This window comes from Marmota flaviventris, chromosome 18 (genome assembly GCF_047511675.1).
Source record: "Marmota flaviventris isolate mMarFla1 chromosome 18, mMarFla1.hap1, whole genome shotgun sequence".
Classification (NCBI taxonomy): Eukaryota; Metazoa; Chordata; class Mammalia; order Rodentia; family Sciuridae; genus Marmota; species Marmota flaviventris.
Window position 1 is genome coordinate 17962510 of NC_092515.1, and position 23499 is coordinate 17986008.

At 38.0% G+C, this 23499-nt stretch overlaps 1 protein-coding gene across 3 annotated transcripts; it reads right to left on the minus strand.

The window, feature by feature from the left end:
* Positions 1–11778: 11778 nt before the first annotated feature.
* Znf181 (zinc finger protein 181) lies at positions 11779–22492 on the minus strand. Of its 3 annotated transcripts, none has more exons than XM_034636648.2 (5): positions 22097–22492; positions 21362–21434; positions 16955–17075; positions 16616–16702; positions 11780–15612 (listed from the first exon to the last, which is right to left on the minus strand). In XM_034636648.2, exons 2-5 carry the CDS (start codon positions 21368–21370, stop codon positions 14126–14128), a joined length of 1704 nt encoding a protein of 567 aa, XP_034492539.2. In that variant the 5' UTR covers positions 21371–21434; positions 22097–22492; the 3' UTR covers positions 11780–14125. The 3 variants fall into 3 exon arrangements, with proteins under 3 accessions (XP_071460310.1, XP_034492539.2, XP_034492540.2); XM_034636649.2 differs by having other exon boundaries at positions 16616–16699; positions 22097–22491; XM_071604209.1 differs by lacking the exon at positions 16616–16702 and having other exon boundaries at positions 11779–15612.
* Positions 22493–23499: the final 1007 nt, after the last annotated feature.

The following is a 23499-nucleotide window of genomic DNA, read 5'->3' on the forward strand; positions in this document are numbered from 1 at the left end:
ATCCAATCACAGAATCTTAAAAAAAAATTTAGTTGTCGAGGGACATTTTTATTTATTTATTTATTTGTTTGTTTGTTTGTTTATTTATTTATTTAGCCTCATACGTTAGGCAAGTGCTGTATCACTTGAACTACAACCCCAGCCTAATCACAGAATATTTTTTAGGTCGCTCATATTTTTTTGTTCCACTTACAATGGACTAGAATGCAGTTCAAATTTTTCCCTTTAAACTCCTTGGAATTTGGGATTCTATACACCAATAGAGATTTGCACAAAAGAGTCACCATTGCTATTGACACAATTGCAAGACTGCACAATATTCAAATAATAAAAATCAAGAACTTTGGAAGCCATTTGGTTCATTTGCCAATGATCTGGATCAGCATTGATACCTACTTTTCCATATAAGCCTTTTCCTGTGTAGAACTGATTATTCAAATATTTCTATAGCTCTCTGATCTGCTAGTTTCACTTTTTTTTTTGGGGGGGGGATACTGGGGATTGAATCCAGGGCCCTTTACTTTTTTTTTTGCTTTAATGTCTTCCAGTTTCACTGCCTTTGTCACTCTGAGCCTATTTTGATTGATTGCTTTTTCATCTCATTTTGGATTTATTTTCCTGCTTCTATATACCCGTTTATTTTTTATTGCATGTCAGATATTGTGGTTTGAAAGTTTATATTCTTGTAAATGTTCTTGAGCTTTGTTTTAAAATACGGTTAAGCAATTGGGAAGCAATTGGACATTGCTTGGAAAGCATGTCCTTTTGGGACTTAAGCTTTTTTAGGAAAGACCAGAGAAGTGTTTCATTTAGGGCTAATTTTCCCATTGCTGTGATGAAATTCTGGAGAATTTTAATGATGCTATATGAATTGAAAGGTTTCTCTATTTTGATAGTAGAACAGACAGTAATTGGGGGCATTTGTGCTATCTGGAAATTTTTCTTTTTCTTTCTTTCTTTCTTTTTTTTGGATGTAGAATCTCACTAAGTTGCCCAGATAGCCTCAAATTTGTGACCTCCTAAGCCTCCTGAGTCGCTGGGATTACAGGCATGCCACCACTTCTAGCTCTCACTTGTCTTTTTGATAGTTCTTTTCCTGCTCTGTGGTAGTTTCCTCACACGCTCATTGGTTCTTGAATGAAGACAGGAAGGGACCCTTTGCAGATCTCTGAGGTGCTCACATGTAGGGTTTTCTCTGTTGTTCTGGCTGTGAATGCCAGGTGCCTCGGTCCCCCCCACCCCATATTTGTAAATCCATCCTCTCACCTGAGGAGATTTTCACATTCCATCTGGGTTGCCTTCCCATTGGTATTTTCTCCAGCAGAAAGAAATGTGACAATGGTAGGGCTCAGTTACTTTGTGCCCATCCCTCAGGGATCACTGTCCTTTGCTTGGCACACAATATATTCAGAACTATTTTTCATATATTATGTGTGCCTTTATAGCTTTTTACAGCAAGAGAGTGAATCTAGTTCCTGTTTCTCCAACTTGACCAGAAACTGAAGTTGTACATGGAATATTTTGACTTTGGAAAAGTTGCTTGACATAGGAAATTAATTTAAAAATAAAAATGTGAGGGCTGGGGCTGGGGCTCGGGCTCAGCGGTAATGTACTTGCCTGGCATATGTGAAGGACTGGGTATGATTCTCAGCACCACATATAAATAAAGTTTTATCAACAACCAAATACATATTTTTAAATAAATAAATAAAAATTTGAATATAATTGATTCAGCAAAACCTATATACTGGCTGAAGATACTTCCCTAAGCTAATAGTTATAACTTTCAGATAAGAATAGAACAACTCTGGGGCTGGGGATATGGCTCAAGCGGTAGCGCACTCGCCTGTCATGGGTGGGGCACTGGGTTCAATTCTTAGCACCACATAAAAATAAAATAAAGATGTTGTGTCCACTGAAAACTAAAAAACAAATATTAAAAAATTCTCTCTCTCTCTCTCTCTCTCTCTCTCAAAAAAAATAGAAAAACTCTGGGGTTGGGGTTGTGGCTCAGTGGTAGAGCGCTCACCTAGCATGGGTGAGGCCCTGGATTCAATCCTCAGCACCACATAAAAATAAATAGGCGTTGTGTCCATCTGTACCTAAAAAAAATAAATATTTTTTAAAAAAAGAATAGAACAACTCCTAGGTAGACTTTCTGGGAAGAAAAAAGGTATCCTCAGATATTAAGAGCTATGTGGTGGGGAAAGTATACCAACTTTCACCTCCAGGGACAGAATTGCACATAGGTATCTGATCAGTTGGTGCTACAGTTCTAATGAAATTCTCTCTACCACCCTGAGTTGTACTTGGGTACCTGATCTCAGGTCCTCTTTTCCTAAATATAACTCCTGACTCCTAACTGCAGACAACATGGAGGGTCTGCCTGGAATGAGAGTAAAAGTCTACAAAAGTCACATGGGGTTCACATACTTAAGCATATAAATAATGATCGGTAAACATAAGTCATCAGGGTTCAAATTCTTTGTGTTGTCAGCCATGGTTAGTTCCTGTAAAAGAGCCTTCATTCCATAGGTGAAGAGACCTTTTACTCTTTCCACAACCTTAGCCTCTGGTCATCTCTGGGATTTTTAACTCAGAAGCTAACTTTAGGGCTTGGGAGATGTTTTCCACCTCATGGGTGCCCATCACTTGATCTGTGCATGTTATGGACGGGAAGTTCTATTAACCTTTGTTTTAGGCTGAGTCCTGGCTGCCCTGAGATTCTACTTCTCCCCTCACAAATGGTAGCACACATTTTCCTGTTTCCTCAACCAGTAGGGGACACCTTCCCCAGACCTCTACACCTTTTTCAGTGTCATCCTTTCAACAGTTCATCTGAAAAGTCTTGTTCTTCATAAACCACTTGAATCCCCTTATTTAGATTGACATCATTGTCTTCCTATTTCTTTGTTCTTTACTGAACCTCAGGCTGAACTCTGGTCCTCTGCACCTTTAAGTTTCCTAAGTGCAGCTGTACCTGTGAATTTCAAAACTCAAAGAAATATTTATATTTGTTTGTTTTAGGGACCCAGACACATAAAGAAAATGGCTCAATGATTTAGTGTCTAGGGGTGTTTTTGTCTTTTTAAAGGATATCCAAGGAAGCAAAGTACTCTTCTACCTGTAGTCCTCATGGCTTCAGGGTAGTCATTATTTCCTCAAAAAATTGAAATAGCTATGAATACTCAGAATTTTCTATATTACCCTGGAGAACAAGTTGACCCTCTTTTGAATATTCCTCGCTGGATACTTTCAGACTCTGAAGTAACTCATAATGTAAGGTGTTGTCTTGCTTTATAGATGTCAGCAAGAAGGTCCATTTTGGTCTCTTTTTTTCATTTCCCTGTCTTAATTGAGATTTGCACTAATGCATCAGGCTCTGGTATTTATAATCATTTAGCCTCAAAAGCCCTAAGCAGACCTGGTAGATATGCAGAATGATCCAAAGAGGACTTTGTTGCTAACAGTGAGAGAAATATAGTATATCCATGCAGCAGCTCATTTATTCACACTCTCATTCATCAGATATTTATTGAACACACACCTCAAATCTGGCCAATCAGAGCATTCTAACTGCAGCTACAACCACTGGTTCAGGAATTTCTTGTGTTCCCTGAGCCAATTCCATTAGTATTATTAAGACTTTCTGCTAGAATTGTGAGGAAGGAGGGGCTTTTTCCTGGGGTTTGATTAGCCAGGAGGTGGGAGCTGTGTTGCTGGAAGCCATCTTTCTTCTTAATGGACAGGCCTCTCTGTGAACTAGTCTTTGTGGAAAACAGAGCTGTGCTATGGCAAGAGAATTTCCTTAGCATGATTAAAACATGGCTGTTCCTGAACCCAGTGGTATCAGGTAATAACACTGAGGACAAATTGCTGTGTGTCCGGTAGAAGTCTCACTTCCAGGTGACTCTGCTCTAAATGGCTTCAATAAAAATGAAATGATTTATTAGTTCATGAAACTACATCACCATATTGTATATAACCGCTGAGCCACATCCCCAGCCCTTTTTATCTTTTATTTAGAGACAGGGTCTCACTGAGTTACTTAGGGCCTTGCTAAGTTGCTGAGGCTAGATTTGAACTTATAATCCTCCTGCCTCAGCCTCCCAAACTGCTGGGATTACAAGTGTGTACCATGCCCAGCTGTACAATAGATATCTTAAACTGATCCTCTCTAACTGAAAACATGCATCCTTTAGGCAACATCTCCCCAACCTACCCACCCCCATTTCCTCCTAACCACAAATTTACCCTCTACTTTTATGAGTTAACTTTTATAAATTCCACATAAGTGATATCAAGCAGCACTTGCCTTTTTGTGGTTTATAATTATTTTATACATTTTCCTTTCAAGTTGTTTAGAAAAAAAAAACTGGAGTTACAAGCCACAATTATAAAATACTGTCTTTTAAATTTGCCATGGATCTTTATTTCTTCATGTGTCTGTTGAGTTACTCTCTAGCTTCCTTTCATTTCAATTTGAAGGAACTTAGTATTTCTCAAGGGAATATCTATTTGTAAGGAATGTCTTAACTTACTCTCATTTCAAAGGACAGCTGTGCTAGATACAGAATTCTTGATTAAGGGGTTTTTTTTCCACATAATACATTTATTTATGTATTTAATTATTCATCAGTACTGAAGATTGAACCCAGAAGTGCTCTACCACTGAGCTACATCCTCAAAATGATCAGACTCTTTGAAATAACTCAACCCTTTTATTTTTTTAATTTTAAGACAAGGTCTCACTAAGTTGCCAAGGCTGGCCTCAAACTTGAGATCCTCCTGCTTAAGCCCCCCATGTAGCTAGGATTACAGGTATGTACCACCTGCCCAGCTGCAACATTTTACACATACTATACTTCTGCCTTCTGACCTGCAGGGTTTCTGCTGCAAAATGACCTGATGATTTTACCAAGGATCCCTTGTAGGAGACAAGTCATCTTTCTTTTGTTGTTTTCAAGATTCTTTTTGTAAGCTTGACATGGTGGTACATGCCTATAGTTCCAGCTTCTTGGGAGCTTGGGGCAGGAGAATCATTTGGGCTGGGGAGTTGAGTCCTATAATCCCAGAGACTTGGAAGGCTGAGGCAGGAAAATTGAGAAATTGAGGTCAAGCCTTGGCAACTTAGCAAGAACCTGTCTCAGAATAAAACCAGTTGAGTATATAGCTCAGTATTAAAAGTGCTCCTGGGTTTAATTACCAGTACCACAATTTTTTCTCTTTGTCTTTGACATTCAGCATTTGATTATGTCTTCATGTGGATCTTTGCAAATTTATCTTCGAGTTTATCAAACAACTTAGATCTGTAGGTCCATGTTATTTCCTCAGTCTGGGAAAGTTTTCAGCAAATATTACTTAAAATAATTTTTCTCAGGCTGGGGCTGTAGCTCAGTGGCAGAGTGCTTCTTAGCATGTGTGCAGCACTGGGTTTGATCCTTAGCACAACATGAAAATAAACAAATAAAATAAAGTATTCTGTCCATCTACAACTACAAAAAAAATTTTAAATAGTTTTTCCATCCCTTCTCTTTCTATTCTTCTGGGACTCCTATAATGCATATAATGATCCACTGATGGTTTCCTATAAAACCCTTAGACTTTGTTCACTATCTCCATTCTTTTTTACTTTCTACTGCTCATATTCAATAATCTCAAATGTCCTACCTTCAAGTCTGATGATTTTTTTTTCCTGCTCAAGTCTACTATTGAGCTTCTCTAGTGAGTTTTTAAAATCAATTATTGAATTTTTTCAGCTCCAAAATTTCTGTTTGATTCTTTTTTCTAATATATAGCTTTTTGTTGATATTTTCATTTCATTTATTATTTTTCTGATATCCTATAATTCTTTGTGCTTCCTTTATGCCTTCAAGCATCTTTAATACAATTATAAAATTCTTCATCTAGTAAGTCTGATACCTGTCTTGCTTCAGAGGTGGTTTCTGATGCTTTATTTATTTCCTTTGAATAGGCCATGTTTTCCTATTTCTTTGACTTGTGATTTTTCAATGAAAATTGGGCACTAAAAAAAAAAAAAAAAAGAGAGAGAAAGAAACAGAAAACATCCCCTTCTCCAGTCCTTGCAAACTGGCTGTGTTCCCAGGGAAGCCTGTTGTGTTCCATGACTAAACACTCAAGGTCACTTCAGGTGAACTGGGCTGCATGAAATAATCAGAAAGAGAGAGAAATACCTTTTTCTTTGGGTCCTATGACAGCTCCTCTGACCTTAGGGGTCATGAAAAGAGAGAGGAGCACATCATGAACCCTTTTATTGGTAAGAAGCCATTCAAAGGAGACAAGGGATAGGATTACAAAGGAATAGGTGAGTGTAGCTCAACCCCCACAGGTGATGCCTACACCTAAGACCCACTTTGCTATTTGCGCTGGGACAATACCCAAGTCACCACAAAATGTAGTGATTGGTCAGAGCCTTGTGCTTCAGGACTGGAAGGCATGGTCATTCAGAGTGGCTTCCCATAGAAGCCCTTTAATACCAGCTGGTTATATTCTGAGACTTGAGACCAGTGTGAGGAAAAAGTTTAAGGTTTTCAGGTATTTTTTCTGAACATGTATTTTGCCTGGGTCTCCGTGTCTTCTGATTTCCTTGAATACACACCTGCATTTAAATATCTTGATTTCCCAGGGTCATACCGCAGGTTAACTTGGGACCTTCATCTGTATTCTCTTCCTCCTTGTGTCTGCAGGGAGTCTCCTTGAAGCTTTCCCAAGCAGTGCCTGATGTTTCTTCTACCCAATATCTGAGTTAGGCAAGGCAGAGCTCAGTTCTTCTAGCAATCCCAACAGGTTATAACACTTCAATAAGATCTGCTCTGCTACTCTAATTCAAAAAAGAGAATTGGAAACTATAATGCTGTCTCCTACAGACCACAACAATGCCATAGCATGATGAACTGTAAAAAGAATGCACATGCCAGGAAACTTCCTTCTTTCTAAGATCTGGTTTTACTTAATTGGACATTTACATGCTTGCTATTTTCTCCTTTGTCCAAAGTCCTCTGAACCTCTAACTAGGATCTAACCCTGGGTTCTTTTTTTAGTCCAGTGGCTTTGTCCATTTAGTCTGATTTTAGCAAGAATTCTGATGAGTCCGTTTTGCAAACCCCCCAACTCTTGATATTGTATCAACCTGGTCTGCCTTTAGCAATCAATAATCTGTCAATTCAGTTTAGTCAGAATTCCCTTTGTCCCTGATGTTTCCTTTTTTGTAATTTTCTGTCTGCTTGACCCTCATCCTGATCCTTGATCTCTCATTCTTGTTGTCCTTGGAGTTGAGTCCAATCTTTCTCTCCTACAACAAAACCCTATTATAGCAGCCCCTTTGAATAAAGTCTGCCTTTTCCCTTCTTTAACAATTCCAATAAGGTTATTTTAGCTAGTTTTTGTAGGTTTTTTTTCCTAGTAAGTAGAAACTTGAACTGTACATCTTTTTTTTTAATTAGTTACACATGACAGTACAATGATCTTGACATATTTTATAGGGTTTTTAAAAATGTCTTCTTGGAAATAAAAGGGCTTGGATGTTGTGAAGTCCACCATTTTGCTGATGTCAAATACTGTTTTATGGGTTGTTAATATATTCTGGATATTAACTTCTTATCAGCTATATCATTTGTAAATAATTTCTCTCATACAATAGAAGGATGGGATAGTATCTTTTGATGCACAAAGTTTTTAATTTTTATTAAGTCAATTTATCTAATGTTACTTCTGCTTTCAATGTCAATACCCATAAAACTGTTGCCAAATCCAGTGTCATGAAAATATCTCCCAAATTTTTCTGGGAGTTTTATAGTTCTAGCTCTTACATTAAGATAACTGATCCATTTTCAATTCATTTTGGCATATGGTAAACAGTAAGAGTGCAACTCCATTCTTTTTAAAAATATTTTATTAGTTATTAATGGACCTTTATTTTTTGTTTATACCCAGTGCCTCACACATGTGAGGCAAGCGCTCTACCACTGAACTACAACCCCAACCCCACAACTCCATTCTTTTATATATATAGTTTTCTCAGCACTATTTCTTGAAAACACCATTCTTTTCCTTTTTTCAATATTTTTTAGGTGTAGTTGGACACAATGCCTTTATTTTTATTTATTTATTTTTATGTTGTGCTGAGGTTCGAACCCAGGGCCTTGCACGTGCTAGGTGAGTGCTCTACCACTGAGCTACAACCCCAGCCCCTGTCCTTTTCTTTTTGATGGCCTTGACATCCTTGTTGAAAACTGACTATGTATGTAAGAGTTATATATGGGCTCCCTATCCTATTCAGTTGATTTATGTTTATCCTTATGCTAGTACCCATGTTTTAATTACTATAGCTTTGTACTAAGGTTTGAAGTTAGGTACTATGAGTTATTTATTTATTTAAATCAATATTGATGTTAAAGAACTGGCTTTTCCAGTTCTGGGTTGTTGGGATTTTTATAGGAATTGCATGAAATCTGTCTATGTCCTTGCATAGTAGTTACATTTTTACACATTACATACTTCTATCCATGAACACGGGATATCTTTCCATTTTTTAAGTCTTTCTTTGATCTCATTCAGCAGTGTTGTTTAGTTTTAAACATAGGTTTATTTCTAGTATTTACTCCCTATAAGTACTATTATAAGTTGAATGTGTTTCCTAATTTCCTTTCTGGACTGTGTGTGTGTGTGTGTGTGTGTGTGTGTGTGTATCATACACAAATACATTTTTATACATACATAAAAATTATTTGGGGGTATTGATTTTCCAAATTTACTGGGTTCATCAGATTTGTGGATTCTTCAGGATTTTCCTTATATAAGATCATGTCATCTGTGAACATAGTTTTACAATTTCTTTTCCATTCTGGATGCCTTTTCTTTATTTCTCTTGTCAAATAGTTCTGGATAGCGTTTTCATTGCAGTTTTTAATAACAGCTATGAAAGAAGATATCCTTGACTTTTCCTGATCTTGGAAGAAAGATTTTTATTCTTTCACCATTAAATATGATGTTAACTGCGATTTCTTACAAATACCACTTATCATGATGAGAAACTTTCCTCTGTTCCTGAAAATTTTTATCATGAAAGGGTACTATATATAAATTGATTGCATAGAATTTTCTTCATTCTATTAGTGAGATTAATTACACTGATTTTTTAATATTGAATCATCCTTGCACTCCTGGGATAAATCCCACATGGTCATGAAGAATAAACCTCTTATGTGCTAATGGATTCTATTTTGTTGAGAATTTTTATGTTTATGTTCATAAAGGACATTGGTCTATAATTTTCCTGTGATGTCTTTCTCTGCCTTTGCTATCAGAGCCATGTTGGCCTCATAAAGTGATTTAGGATGTGTTCCCTTCCTTTAATTGTTTGGAAGTGTTTGAGAATTGGTGCTAATCAGTACAACTCACTGTTGCCTCTGACTGTTGAGATGTTCTATTTCTTCTTGAGTAGATTTAGGTAATTTATGTATTTTGCCTGATTTTTTTTTTTCTAATTGCTGGCACATAGATGTTCATGTTTTTTTGGCTCACATTTTTAAAGGTTTCAGTCCATGAGTGTTTGGCTCATTCCTTTGACTATCTGGAAAAGCAGTACATCATGACAGGAGCACAAAGGAAGCTGCTCACCTCCTGGCAACTGGGAAGCAAAGGAAAAGGAAAAGGAGGCCCAGGTCCCAATATTCCTTTCAAGGGCACACTCCCGATGACCTCACTTCTTTCCTTAGTTCACCTCCTAAAGGTTTCACCACTTCCTGATAGTGCCACAGTTGGGGACAAAGCCTTCAAAATAGGGGCTTTGGGGAAACATTCAAGATCCAAAGTATAGCAAATAGTAAGGAAGACGGATGTTCAAATCTAGCCTATGTTCCCTAAAAGGGATAACTTTGGGGAACTTGTTAGAACCAATTGAGTCTCAGGTCACTATTAACATGGAGATGATTATGGAATTTGCCTTATAGTCTGTGGAAAGATTACTAAAAGAAGAAAAAACACACCACTCAACTTACATGTGCCAAGCACTGCAGTGTTTACTTGATGAATATTTTCTAATTCTTATACCACCATTTCAAAGCAGAAATCAGGAAAAATGTGACTTCCCCAAAATTATATAATTGGCAAATGTCAGAATCAATAGGCTGAATTCAAACACAGGTCCAGAACTGGGAATATTTAATTTCTTAATTAAATTTATTAATTTAATTTATAAATGCTGCCCCCAAAACCTCCAACACACACCCATAAGGTTCAGTTGCTGCTATTAACAAACACTGTATTATTATTGAATTTTCCCCTATACACATTTAATGCCAGAACACTTATGTTCTGCACCTCTTAGGCCTTATGACCTTGTCATTGTTTTCTTTCATCAGTGACTTCTCTACATAGCCTTTTTACCCCAATTGCAACCTGTTTAAAGACAGTGTCTGACTCCCCCTGGGAGTCCAACATAGAGCGAGGCTCCCAGAAAGTAATGTGGTATGTGCCTTGATTTCTTTTCTAAATATTTACTAATGACTGATCAAGAGGTTGTAATCATGCCCGACTAGCCCAAGCCTAATAACATGACTGACTTACCAGGCATCAGTGTGCAGTGACATGGCTGTAACCTTCATTCAGGAAGAGAGCAGTTGCAGGCAGCCCAGGGGATCCTGTACTGGGATGATGCTGAAGATTTGCAGGCTTCAGCCCTCACAAAGTAAGCTTTTCCTCTTCTCCCTGCAGTGACTTAAAACTTCTTTATTCTTCTCCTTATCCAAATCTGTAGGATTTGGAAGTGTTCCCACATCCCTACTGCATACTTGTTTCACCTTCTGCCTGGTCTCTTTGTGTCCTTGGATTATTTGGGGCAAGAAACATGTTTCCCTTCAAAATGGTTCAGACACCAAAGGAGATATTAGAAGGAAATGAAAGTGTTTTATAAGGCCTCTCCCCACAAAAAGTGTAACAGTAAGTAGAAGAGTGAAAAGTGATTAGGAAGACACACTAGATGTGACATTTGAGACTAGAATGACAAAGCAGCCACGAAAAAATGATTAAATCAATAGCTAATATTTACCGTTTTTGAGGTGCCACTGTTGTGTTTTACACCAAGTAACTTATTTAATCTTCATAATAATTCAGTGAGATAGGTCTTATTATCATTTTACAGATGGAAAAACTAAGGCAGGACACACTGGAATAATTTGTCCAAGGTCACACAAAGCCCGTAAACATGCAACCTGGCTCAAATCCACATAGCAGGCTCCAGAGTTTGTGCTCCTCACACACAACATACAAAGCTTTTAGCTCTTGAAAGGTATGGTCTTATTTGTCTAGCCCACAGCAGATGTTCAAGAAATGGTTAACAGACCTGAGGAAACAATATTATTCTGTCAATTAAGGCATATTATTAAGATCTTAGCCCAATTTTTTACCATAAGGTAACATCATTTCATTGCTTTTCTAAAACCCTGTCTTTATTTTAAAATTTGGTTTCTTATCCCCTAGTTTTGAGCCATTGTAAAGGCACTTTAACTCAAGAATTGTAAAATAATGAGTTCACACTGATATTTACATGATTCCTCTCATAACAAAATGTCAAAGTGGTATAAACTATGATAGTGGGAGCTGGGGCTGTAGCTCAGTGGTAAAGCATTTGCCTCGAATGTGTGAGACACTGGGTTCAATCATCAGCACCACATAAAAATTAATTAATTAATTTAAGTTAAGCTAAAAAAAAAAAAACAATGGTAATGAAAGGGAGTAAAATCTAGTGATTAAATGACCATAGAACTACTTCATTTTTGCAGTACCAGTTGCTTGGGAGGGCATGGGAAAGAAAATGAAACATAGCTACTGCCATTAATAAATAAATATATATACACACACCATGCCATGCTTCCTTAATTATAACTCTCTTAAAGATCCTTCAGCATTCCATAGCATTTCAAAATAAATCTTGTCACTAAAAATAAATCAAAGATACATCCTGGTGAATATTAAAAACTTACCACCCCATGATGGCTTAGTGGTAGAGCACTTGCCATGGTATGCATGAAGGTTTGGGTTTGATCCCCACAACAAAGAAAAAAAAAATCACTATCCCATTCACAGCCCACCATCTCTACTGAGCATTGGGCATTGCTATTGAACTATGCTCCCTGCTTTGGCTTTCATTTAAAGTTACACAGCTATTAGAGAGCATCTTGCCTAAAATCAGAAACCCTGTCATTCATTCCATGATATTTTATATCAATAAAATATTCATTTTTAAGACAACATTTTATTTGTAACTCCAAAATGCCATAAAGAACACAATATGAAACATAAGCTACGTAACTGCCCATTGCTTGCAGGTGACCATACACTCCTAATCACATTAATCTGTGCTATCTTTCTAATCACAAAATAGGAAGCCACAGGGTCACCAAGACTATTCCATTTCTTACCAAGAACTTAGAATATGTGAAGCCATCCTCCTCACATACTATATTAAGTTTAGTGCAGAAAACAGAAACTCTAAGTATTTTACGAAAACATACTGCAGGAAGTTAAAGCTTTCAAAATTGGCAGGCTGGCAAAAGTAATGACTACTACTTCTGAACTACTGATTTCAAGGTAAAAACCCATAACTTGACCAAGGGATGGAAAAATGACTCTGCTGTTACCAATGCTGCAGGCAGCAGTATTTCAAAGCTACAGAACTTGAAATTAGACAGTGGAACAGAGTCCAGCTGTACAATGTAAGAGAGAACTTGCTTGCCTACTTTACCTAGAATTCCACAGCACACAACATCTACAGGACACATGGTTACAAAATCAGGATTTAGATTGAAAGCTCACCACAGCAAAGCACACTCTAATCTCTCGTAATAGATTGCTTCTTAATTGTTGTCACAGCATTTGGGAGTTATTTCAAATTTGCTATTATTCTCTTTTGACAGCTCCAATCCCTGAGAAAAGGATAAATTTATTAATTGTTACAGTGGTTATCAAAAGGTGCTTCCTGGCAGGCAGCATTAGTGTCACCTGACAACTTGTAAAAAATGCCAATTCTTCACCTTAAACTAACTGATACAGAAATTCTGGAGGTGGAGCTTGGCAATCAGTGTTTGAACAAGCTCTCCTGGTGATTCTGACATACCACTAAAGTTCACTAAAATTCCTGACCCATGGACCTGTAATATATGAGTAATGCTCAACAAATTATCTTGAAATATGTGAATTAAATAAAGCCCATAAGAAGTGAACTACAAATTTTCTTCACCAAAATAATATTCTTTGCACACAGACCAGGCTATTTTTCCTTAGGTTTGCCAGTTTCCCGTTAAAGTATGACTAAAATTAGCTTTAAGAAGTAACAACAACAAAAATTCTGCAAGAAATAGAGCCACAGTGAAATTTCCTTATGTATAAAATTGTTTTATTAGAGACCCCATTCTTCTTTTGCAGCTTTGATTTTTCAACATTATAACATTTATTGGATCCACTGGATGACTAAGTATCTTCACATACCCATTAGCTAAAACTAATTTCCATGTAGGTCTCAAATTGCAAGTTACTGCTATGAGATGCATATTTATTTATAATATGCTTGTCTGCTCTTCTGTAAAACTGTTTACAAATAGTATTATTGCAAAGAAAGATATATACATAATTCCTACATCTTTCAAGTTGTTCTACGATTCATGTCTTGATGTCTAGCAAACTAACCCTTAGCAAATACTACCTTTTTTACATCAGATTTCTCTCCAATGTGAATTCTTTGATGTAAGATGAGGGATACATTGAATGAAGGACTGCCCACAATTTCTGAATTTTCTATATTCCTATAGCTTTTCCCCCATATGAGTTTGTAAGAGATTCATACTACCTAATCTTTCCTAAATCTGCTATGTGTATAGTTTTTTTTTTTCTTGTCTGTATTTACTTATGTCAACTAAGGGATTAATACTGACAAAGGCCTTCCCACATTTGTTATCCTCTTATGGTTTTCTATAGCATGAACTCTGATAGACAATAAAGGTTTCATCATAAAGGTCTTCCCATAAACACTACACTTGTAAGACTGTTCTCAAAAATTTTGATATTGAATTAGGATTTGTGGCTGAAATTTATTATGAAAAATGATGCTTCATATAGTTTCTCTCTTGTATGATTTCTCATATGCATACTGATTTATACGGTCTAAAGACCTTTCCATATTTACTGCATTACTGGGTTTTTGTCCATTATGTGTTCTCTGATGGGCAGTAAGATTTGAACCTTTACTAAAAGCTTTTCCACATTCATCACATTTATATGGCTTTTCTCCAGTATGAATTCTCTGATGTACAATAAGGTTTGAACTACAGCTGAAGGTCTTCCCACATTTAATACACTCATAAGGTCTTTCTCCAGTGTGAATTCTGTGATGTTGAAGCAGGGATGACCTGTGACTGAAGGCTTTCCCACATATACTGCATTCATAAGGTTTCAATCTAATGTGATTTCTCAAATGCATATTCAGTGATTCAGGCTGGCTGAAAGATTTCCTACATTTCTGACATTCAAAGGGTTTTTCTTCAGAATGAATACTCTGATGTTGAATAAGAAATGAGAGGCTACTAAAGACTTTCAGACATTTGTTACATTCATATTGTTTCTCGATAGTGTGAATTCTTTGATGTCGAGTAAGGTGTGAGCTACAGCAAAAAGCTTTCCCACATCCACTACATTCATAAGGTTTCTCTCCAGTATGTATTTTCTGATGGTGGATAAGAGATGACCTATGAATGAAGGCCTTCCCACATATTTGGCACTCATAAAGTTTTTCTTGAGTATGAATCCTCAGATGTTCAATGAGATGTGAAACACGACTAAAAGACTTTCCACAGTTCGTACATTCATATGGTTTCTCTCCAGTGTGAGTGCTTTGATGATTAGTAAGAGAAGAGACATGACTAAAGGCCTTTCCACATTCAGTACATTTGTAAGGCTTCTCTCCACTATGGCTTATTTGATGTCGAGTAAGGGATGAGCCATGGCTAAAAGTCTTCCCACATTCACGACAATGATAAGGTTTCTCTCCTGTATGAATTCTCCAATGGCGATTAAGGATTGATTGTTTACCAAAGGCTTTCCCACATTCACTACATGTATAGATCTTCTCTCTATTAAAAGTCTGATGAAGGGTAAGAGATTTGCTTTTGCTAAAAGTTGCCACACTTTCATTAGAACTCAAAACTTTCTTTCTGCCACCGATTTTCTCGTTTTTTATAACTGACCTTATTGGTAAACTCTTCTTTAACATATCATATTTATGCGATGTCCCTTCAGCAGAAATTCTCTGTGGTTCAGAAAGAGTAGGCTTTACATGGAAGATGCTTCTAAATGACGTACTGTATTTGTCAACACTTTCCCCAGAGGGGCTCTCACTAAAGGTGAGGGTCATTAGTCTGCAATGTTCTACCTGATGTCCATCCTTCCCCTCCAACTTCCCTTTATATTTTCCGTTCTTGTTAAAATCTGAAAATTCACAATGCCGCCTTATGTTTTTTTCTATTTTTTCTGTTTGGGGTGAATCTTCATCATAAATATCCTTTGTTGATAATTCCTTGTTTTCCCATCTTGATTCCCAATCTGAAATACATCAAGAAAGCAAAGCAATGCTTTTTCTATACTTTTGAGAGGAAACTTCTCAGATGGAAATAGGAGAATTAGATAAGAAACAAAGCCTCTAGAAAACACATGGCTCTAACAATTCATGTATTTCAAAGATTCTGAACAATGCTGAAGTGAGGCACAGAAAATACAGAGAGCTCACAGAAGCAGGAACAGAGTATAACAAGCGAAAGGAGGAAAATGTAGACAACCACTATTTGAAAAAAATGAAGCTATTCTAGGAAGAAAATGTAGAAAGCATTCTGTATTCAGCCATCATTTTGTGCCTATATTCATATGAAAGATCACATTCTACTTTACATTTTTCTTGTGCAACTTTCAGTTAATCTCAACTAGCTGCCAGATTAACATGCGTGAAATACAGAATTTATACTACTACATTAAACAGTTACAATGACAACAAAATATATCTATGTGCTCCTTTTTGGTAATAAAGTTTAAGACTTTCTGAGTTTATATAATATCTGTGTGAAATCATATGAGAACTTACTGGACATTAGAAAATATTATTCTTAGAAATATATTCTAATACATTTCTTATTTCCACTAACATTTATGTTCACGTATATCCCAAGAAACTCAGCGTTAAAGACAAAGTGATTTTTCATCTAATTGACAACTTTTCTTAACTTAAAACAATCAGTAAGTCCATTTCCTTAAATGGGATTAAAAAATAATTTGTCTTACTGTGTTATGAATAAAATAGGAATTTGAATTATTGTAATGGCAAAACCCTTCACTTCTGATTAGATGATATGAGTCTAATATCATATCATATATTATTCTGAATAATCTGGGAGTGGGGTGACTGTTTTGAATCTAAGCTGAGGGTACCTCAATTTTGTTTACCTCTGAGATCTCATTTTAGTGTCCCTAAAATGCCTCCACACTCACACTCACAATAAGCATCTTTAACAAAGACCTCCTTTGCTTGATTCACTAGACTCACCCAGAAGCATACCTTTTGACAGTGTTTTCTCCACCATCCAGGGTTCTTTTCCATCCTCCAATAAAGTGATCACATATGGCTTAGTTATGGAAAGACCTGCTTACAGAAAGAATATAGAACTTTTTAAAGCTATGCTCCTCAAGGTTGAGAGACCATCACAAGAGCAACCAAAGGAAGGGTGGAAGGATGTCCACTGAAATGAGAAGATAAGCTTCAGGTAGGCACAAAGGAGCTACACATTCCCTTCGGAACATGGCACAGAAATTCAGCCATTTACGTAGGAGGAGCTTCAGCAATTGGAGTAGCAAAAGAAAGATCTCCCTCACTGCAGTGGAGGGGGAGATATCTTACCTAGAGAGACCAGATTTTCATAGTTCTGCACCATCACATCCTTGTATAAATCCTTCTGCGCAGAATCTAACCATGCCCACTCTTCATGAGAGAAGTCTATAGCCACATCACTAAATGTCACCTAAAACAGCAAGATATTTAGATTCAACCACAGCCCAGGCCTCTTCTAACACTGTACAAGGGGTAAAATTTCTTGGTTGTGGAAGAAAGCAAACAAGATTCAGGACTTGTGATAATGATCAGAAATCCAAACTCAGTTACACGATAACTGAATAATTATGTGCTCAGCATTGTCATATAGTACAAATGACAGGCACATACAAGAACTTTGCTTCAGAAGAGTTAACTTCATCAAAGAGAATAAAAGTATACAAAATTTGAATAATCAGCATTCAACATTTGACAGTATACATTAAAGTACTTAGTTAAATCTTATATACGTTAAGTGTTATGTAAGTAATGAAAAATAAGGCCAAACCAATTTCTCTCACATGAGATACTCAAGATGATTCACTAAGGTTCAAGGGAAAAAAGAATGATCTAATGGATTCAGAGAAAAAGACATTTTTCTATTAAAGACTGATAAACATAAACTGCTATGGTTTGCACATGACCCTCAAAAGGCATGTGCTACAAACTAAACTGCCATCATAACAATACTAAGAATTGGGACCTTGAAGAGGTAATTAGGTCACAAGGGCTCTGCCTTCATGAAAGGATAACTGATATGGTAGGAGGGAGTTCATTTTAAAAGGATGAGTTCTGTATCCTGTTTCTGTGCCCTTCTGCCATGGGATAATGCAGCAAGAAGGCTTACCAGATGTTGGCCCCTTAATCTTAGACTTCTTAGCTGCCAGAACTGTGGGAAATAAATATCTATTGTTTATAAATTACTTAGTCTGTGATATTCTGCATAGAAGCACAAATGGACTGACATATACATAAATAATTTATGAACAAAAAAGAAAGTATATTTATGGTGTATCCTTAAGCCTTGTATTGCCAGTCACCCGACAATTAAAATAATTTGACACCCATGGGTGAGAAGACTGACAGATGGCTTCATGCCAATAGATAGTACTTTAACAGGATCTCAAAGTAAGGGTAAAAAAATAAAAGAAAGGACACATATCAGAGACTATATTCTAAAGGAAAGCTCACAGATGTGTTTAGAAATTTCTTCTCAACAGAATTCATTCATAATGTTATTTAAAATGGCAAAACTTTAGAAAAAGTTTAAATGTTCAATAATATATTATTGGTTGGTCAAATTAAAATATATTCATTTAAAGTGGCATTGTTGCTTTCATTTACAAAAAGACATGACTTGGCAGTGGTAAATTTTCATTACGAGAGAGGTTGATTCAATATTTTACTACTCTTGTACAGTGTTTTATATGTACGTTCACCAGTAACGCATCTTTAGTTTTAAAGGGGGGATTTACCCTTGACAAGTGCTGAGAAAATAATTAAAAATTGAATCTCCTACCAATGCAGAAGATCCTCTCCACAAATGTAGAAAAGAAAGAAAAGTTGCATTCTTGAATAAGCAATAAACCAAACAGATGCACTACACAGGAATCCCACTAAAGATTGCCAGGACAGAAAGAAATCTCACTCTTTTACAAAGCCAGGAAGATATAATCCATTATATACATGTTTTCAAATAAATGGTAACTGTCCTCAACTAAGAGGACTTAACAGAAAAACATGCCACCTTATAGTTCATCCTAAATTCACCTGTTAATTGGAGTGTCCATGGGTTAGTTAATTGCATTTATCCCAAAGAAAAATAAAATTTTTTTCTCATATCTTAATGACAAGCAAGTCTTTACAACTTGGAGCCAGAACCTAGGCTAAATACTCACATACCGCAGAGATGGACACTAATTTCCATAATGTCTACATTTCAAAATGATGACTTCAATACTTTTAGGACTAGCAAAATGGGCAAGAGGCTGATTTAACTTTTAAAAAAATTTACACACGACTCAAAGGGATGGGGAATGGTTTTACAATTATAGATTTTTCACAAGAAAATACTCTAGAAAAGGATATGGAAGTCTCCTTCCTTTTTTATTTTTTATTATTATTTATTTAAACCTGTTTGCACTTAGCCAGGTACTACAGGGTTAAGTCATATATGAACTGAATGTTTTCTATCTTTTCCTATTTTCCATAATAGTTTTTAAATTATTAGCTTTTGCAAATTTAATCTGATAAGCCTAATAAAAAATTCAACACAAAATAGACACATAAAACATTACCTTTCATTCCATAGAGTCATTTCATGTTTTTTTAACATATATTAATATTAAAGAAAAAATCCACATAATCTCAACAACAGATATTCTCTCTTCTTTATTTAGTGCAGCATTGACACTATTGACATTTTGGGCTAGATAATTCTTTGTTGTGGGGAGCTATCCTGTGCATTACAGAACATTTAACAGCATTCCTGGACTCTACCTACTAGATGCCAGGAGCAATAACATCTCACCCCCATCCAGGCTGTGATAACTGGAAAAAAACAAAAATGTCTACACATCACCAAATATCTCCTATGGGTACAGCCAGAGGGGGTAAAATCACTGGTTTGAGAACCACCGCTTTAGAAAATGTGTGTAGCTCCTTGAAAGACCTGCTAAGGCCTCTCTATCTATACTCAGGGGTTTTCAATATAACTTCACTTCTATAGCTTCCTCCCTGTTGCTATGTCACCACAGCCAATGTACCCTTACTTCCCCAGGGGTGGTTCAACCCTTTCTTCCTTTCAATTGCCTGGGTATCCTGGGGTTCACTATCTTTGTCCCAGAAAGAATTCAGGAGATCTGTCCTAGCATTTGTCCCATAATATCTTTTGCTTTCTTATTTTTCTTCCAGTCCTGCAGTGCTCAATACAGTAGCCATTAACCAGTTTGGCTATATAAATTAAAAATTAGATTAAAATTATACTGAGTAATCATAGGAGGTTGGTGTCTGTTGTACTAGACAGCACACATATAGAACATTTCCACCAATGTAGAAAGTTTAGACAGTACTGTACCACATTAGGAAGTCCTATCAGTGTATACCCAAACTGATGTACAATTTTTCCTACCAAGTGCGTTATAATTGCTTAGAAGATAAATCAACAAATGATTTTGGTATTCCTTTCCTTGTTTAAAAAAATAATAATAATAAGAGGGCTAGGGATGTAGCTCAAGTGGTAAAGTGCTTGCCTAACATGCATGAGGCCCTGGGTTTGATCCCCAGTATCTCAAAAAAAAGTTTTTCTAATAGTCTAATTTTCTCAAAGCTTCACCTTCCACTCCATAATTCTGCCCATTTTTTTTGTCACTTATTTTATTCACTCAGTAAATATTTACTAAGCATCTGCTTGGTGCCAGGTACTACTCTGAATACACAAAAAAGAAAAACAGTATTCCTTCCAGTAAGAGGAGACAAACAATGAGCAGATCTCAACACTGAACACATGTAACACAAAGCAGTGATGAAGGCAGAAGTGACAGGTCAGGGAAGGTGGCTACAATTTTAAAAAGTTATTCAGAGAAATTTTCCTGAGGAAGTAATCATCAAGCAAAGATACAAAGAAGGTCACTGCAAGCTTGTACATATCTGGTGAAAAAACATTCCAAGAAGATGATACAGCAACTTCTAAGGCCTGGCAGCAATCACTTGCACTCACAGGGACAAGAAAGGCAGAAAATGAGGTGGGATCAGAGAGATAATATCCTAATTGTTCAAACTTCATACATCATTGCAAATCTAACTTCCATTTTGAGTTGGGGCCACTAAAAACTTTTAAGTCAAGGGATGACAGAATTTTAGAAAACAGCAGAATCCACTGTGACAGCTCTGTTGAGAAAAGACTGAAGAGAGTAAAGGGCAGAAGCAAGGAATCTAGCTAGTAGCTACTACAATAATCCAGAGAGCTTGGATCAGAGGCACAGTGGTAGAGGGAGTGGTGGGGTAACCAAGTCAGATTTTATATATATTGTTTATACTTTAGTTCCACCTAGAGCATTTGAATGTAATACATGAAAATAATCAAGGACAACTCCAGACATCTCTTCATTTGAGCAACTGGCAGGACCCATACACCATTCAGACCACATGACAACCATAAAGCAAACCACCTAAAACTCCAAACTTGTGTTTTGAATTATAATTTTAAATTTTGGGGCAACGACTCCAAAGAGTCTTCTAGTATAAAATTATGGTTGAACTGAGAGAGAACAGTACCTTGCAACTCTCCTGTGGGCTCTATCTTCTCCTATAACAGAAGGAACCATAAATCTAATCCCTAAATGTTCTTAAGTGGGAACTGGAAGCAGCCCCAAAGTGAACACTAGAAAATGCTAGTAAGAAAGCATTTCAGAAAGATTTGGGGACATGCAGACTTACCTGAGTCATTACAATTTCCAATAGTCCACACAGTTCCTTTTCTAGCCTCGTGGCTTACGGATGGGTAGTGTTCCTGAGAAGCAGAGCAAGGGGGGTGGGGGGGAAGGTCAGGCATTTTTTGGAGCTCTGTGATTCACCATAATGGAAAAGCACACTGGTAATCACTCTCTTGGGCTCTCATCTCTGACAGAAGTAAACCTTCACCAGGTTCCACCGGTGACGAAAATCAACTACTGTGTACTAAAGAGGCAGATGCATAAAGCAATAAAATAATGTGGAGCATCACCACGTTCTATCTTCCCTTCTAGGCATGACAGGCATTCACGTTATTCTGGACTTACTTTTTAAACAATGACAACAGAAACCCAAGAGATACTTAAAACGTATGATCAGGATTACAAAACCAGCGGCGTCAGGGTCCTGACTGAATAACATTCAAACTGTGGATGGCATCTGTCTTGAGCCCGGACTGCTGGCACTCGCGCGGGCTCTCGGGAGGCCAGCGCCGTCCCTCCTCACTCCCTCTCTACAGAGCAGGACACGGAGGCCGGGTAATGCTAAGGCCGCACTCGAGGACCCGGCGCCGGGAGGACCCTGCAGTCGGCCAGTTCCGGGGATCTGGTGAGGCGCCGTGTTCCGCCGGCAGCCTCCCCGGGACCCACACCTGCCCGAGTCCTCAGCAGCACCCCGCGGGCGCCAAGCCGCCAGGCGTCGTGAGCGGGCATCTCTGCGTACCTGACGCTCCGGACGCCAGAGAGCCGGCAACGGCCGCCGCCTCCCGGGAATAGTCCGCTCAGACTCCCAACCGATTCCAGAAGAGCGGAGCCAAGCCGGACAGCGCCGCGGGACGAACCCAGAGCGGACGCCGCAGTCCAGCGACCTGTCCGGACCCCTCCGCGTCCGGAACGGATGCTCCGGGCACGGGGGACGCGGACCTCCGGAAACCACACTTCCCGGGAGCCTCTGCGGCCGCGGCGCGCCGCGAGGAAAACGGCCTCGGCTTTCTAGGAAATGGTACCGCCCGGAGATGTCTCCCCAAAGCGGGCCAACGGGGACGTGCGCTCAGCGGGACGGGAGCACACAGCGTCTTCCGGCTCACTATCCTTCCCAGGACAAAGGCGACGCTCTCCTTACGTGAACGTTCAGACCACGAAACTACACTTCCCAGAAAGCCGCGCGGCAGCGACGACCGTCTTCCGGGTCATCGGTGAGTTCCAAAAGCGCTCTCCTCCTTGTTGGCGCCCTAGAACTGGCCTTTGCTTAGCCGACTTTTGCTGTCACGTTGTCCGCGTCGTGTGGGATACTTGGCGTCCGCTTGCTCTGAACTGTTATAGCTCCCACGATGCCCAGTGGCCGCACCGTCTCAACAGTCGTCGTCCACCAACCCAAGACATTTCCGGAAGTTCATGAGGACAAGGCATCTCGATGGCACTAATGTCGGCCATTCAGGTGTGCATTACAGGCTCACAAAAAACCTGGAAATAATGAACTGTAGCGAGCGTTTTGATGACAGTAACCCTGACCCTGGGAAGAATCGCTCCTCTCACAACTGTCAGCCTGACCCGCCTCTGTCCCCTGACGTGCTGCTTTGGCTTTGTCTGACTGTCCAGCCTGCCTAAAGGGATGGTGGACACCCTTTAGGAAATTAAAAAATCCCTTGGAAAGAGAATTTTGAATGGCTGATAGAGCAGAATAAATTACACAGATTGTAATTTATTCTCTATCTGCCATTCATATCTTACAAAATTATGAATTTTTTTCAGCTCTGTATAGGCCAGAACAATCTAGTATTGGTGTATATTTGGTTATTTGCTTTCTTTTTAAATTTTAAATTTTGACTTTTATAGTGTGGCTATGAATTTTCTTGTCCTTATGTGTCTGATGTTAATTAGACAATGTTTTGACGGTCTGTCTTGTGAATGTGATATTTAATTACTGTAAGGGCCAGAGTTTAAAAAAAAAAAAACCACTGTGGCCTCAGCTGGCTTCCTCCCAAGGCTTAGAGTATATAGTAAGGAATAACATTTGCCAGGGCAAAGTGTGTTCCATCTATGACTTTATTATACAATGACAGATTGCTTTTCAAAATAGTACGGATTGACCCTCCTACCAGAGTTCATATGTATTTCGGTTGCCAA

Coding starts and splice junctions, on each gene's coding strand:
- Znf181 (XM_034636648.2), bottom strand. Junction 16,703..16,954: donor TGAAAATCTGGTCTCTCTAG/GTAAGATATCTC, acceptor TCTTTCTGTAAG/CAGGTCTTTCCATAACTAAG. Junction 15,613..16,615: donor GGAGAAAACACTGTCAAAAG/GTATGCTTCTGG, acceptor GATGTATTTCAG/ATTGGGAATCAAGATGGGAA.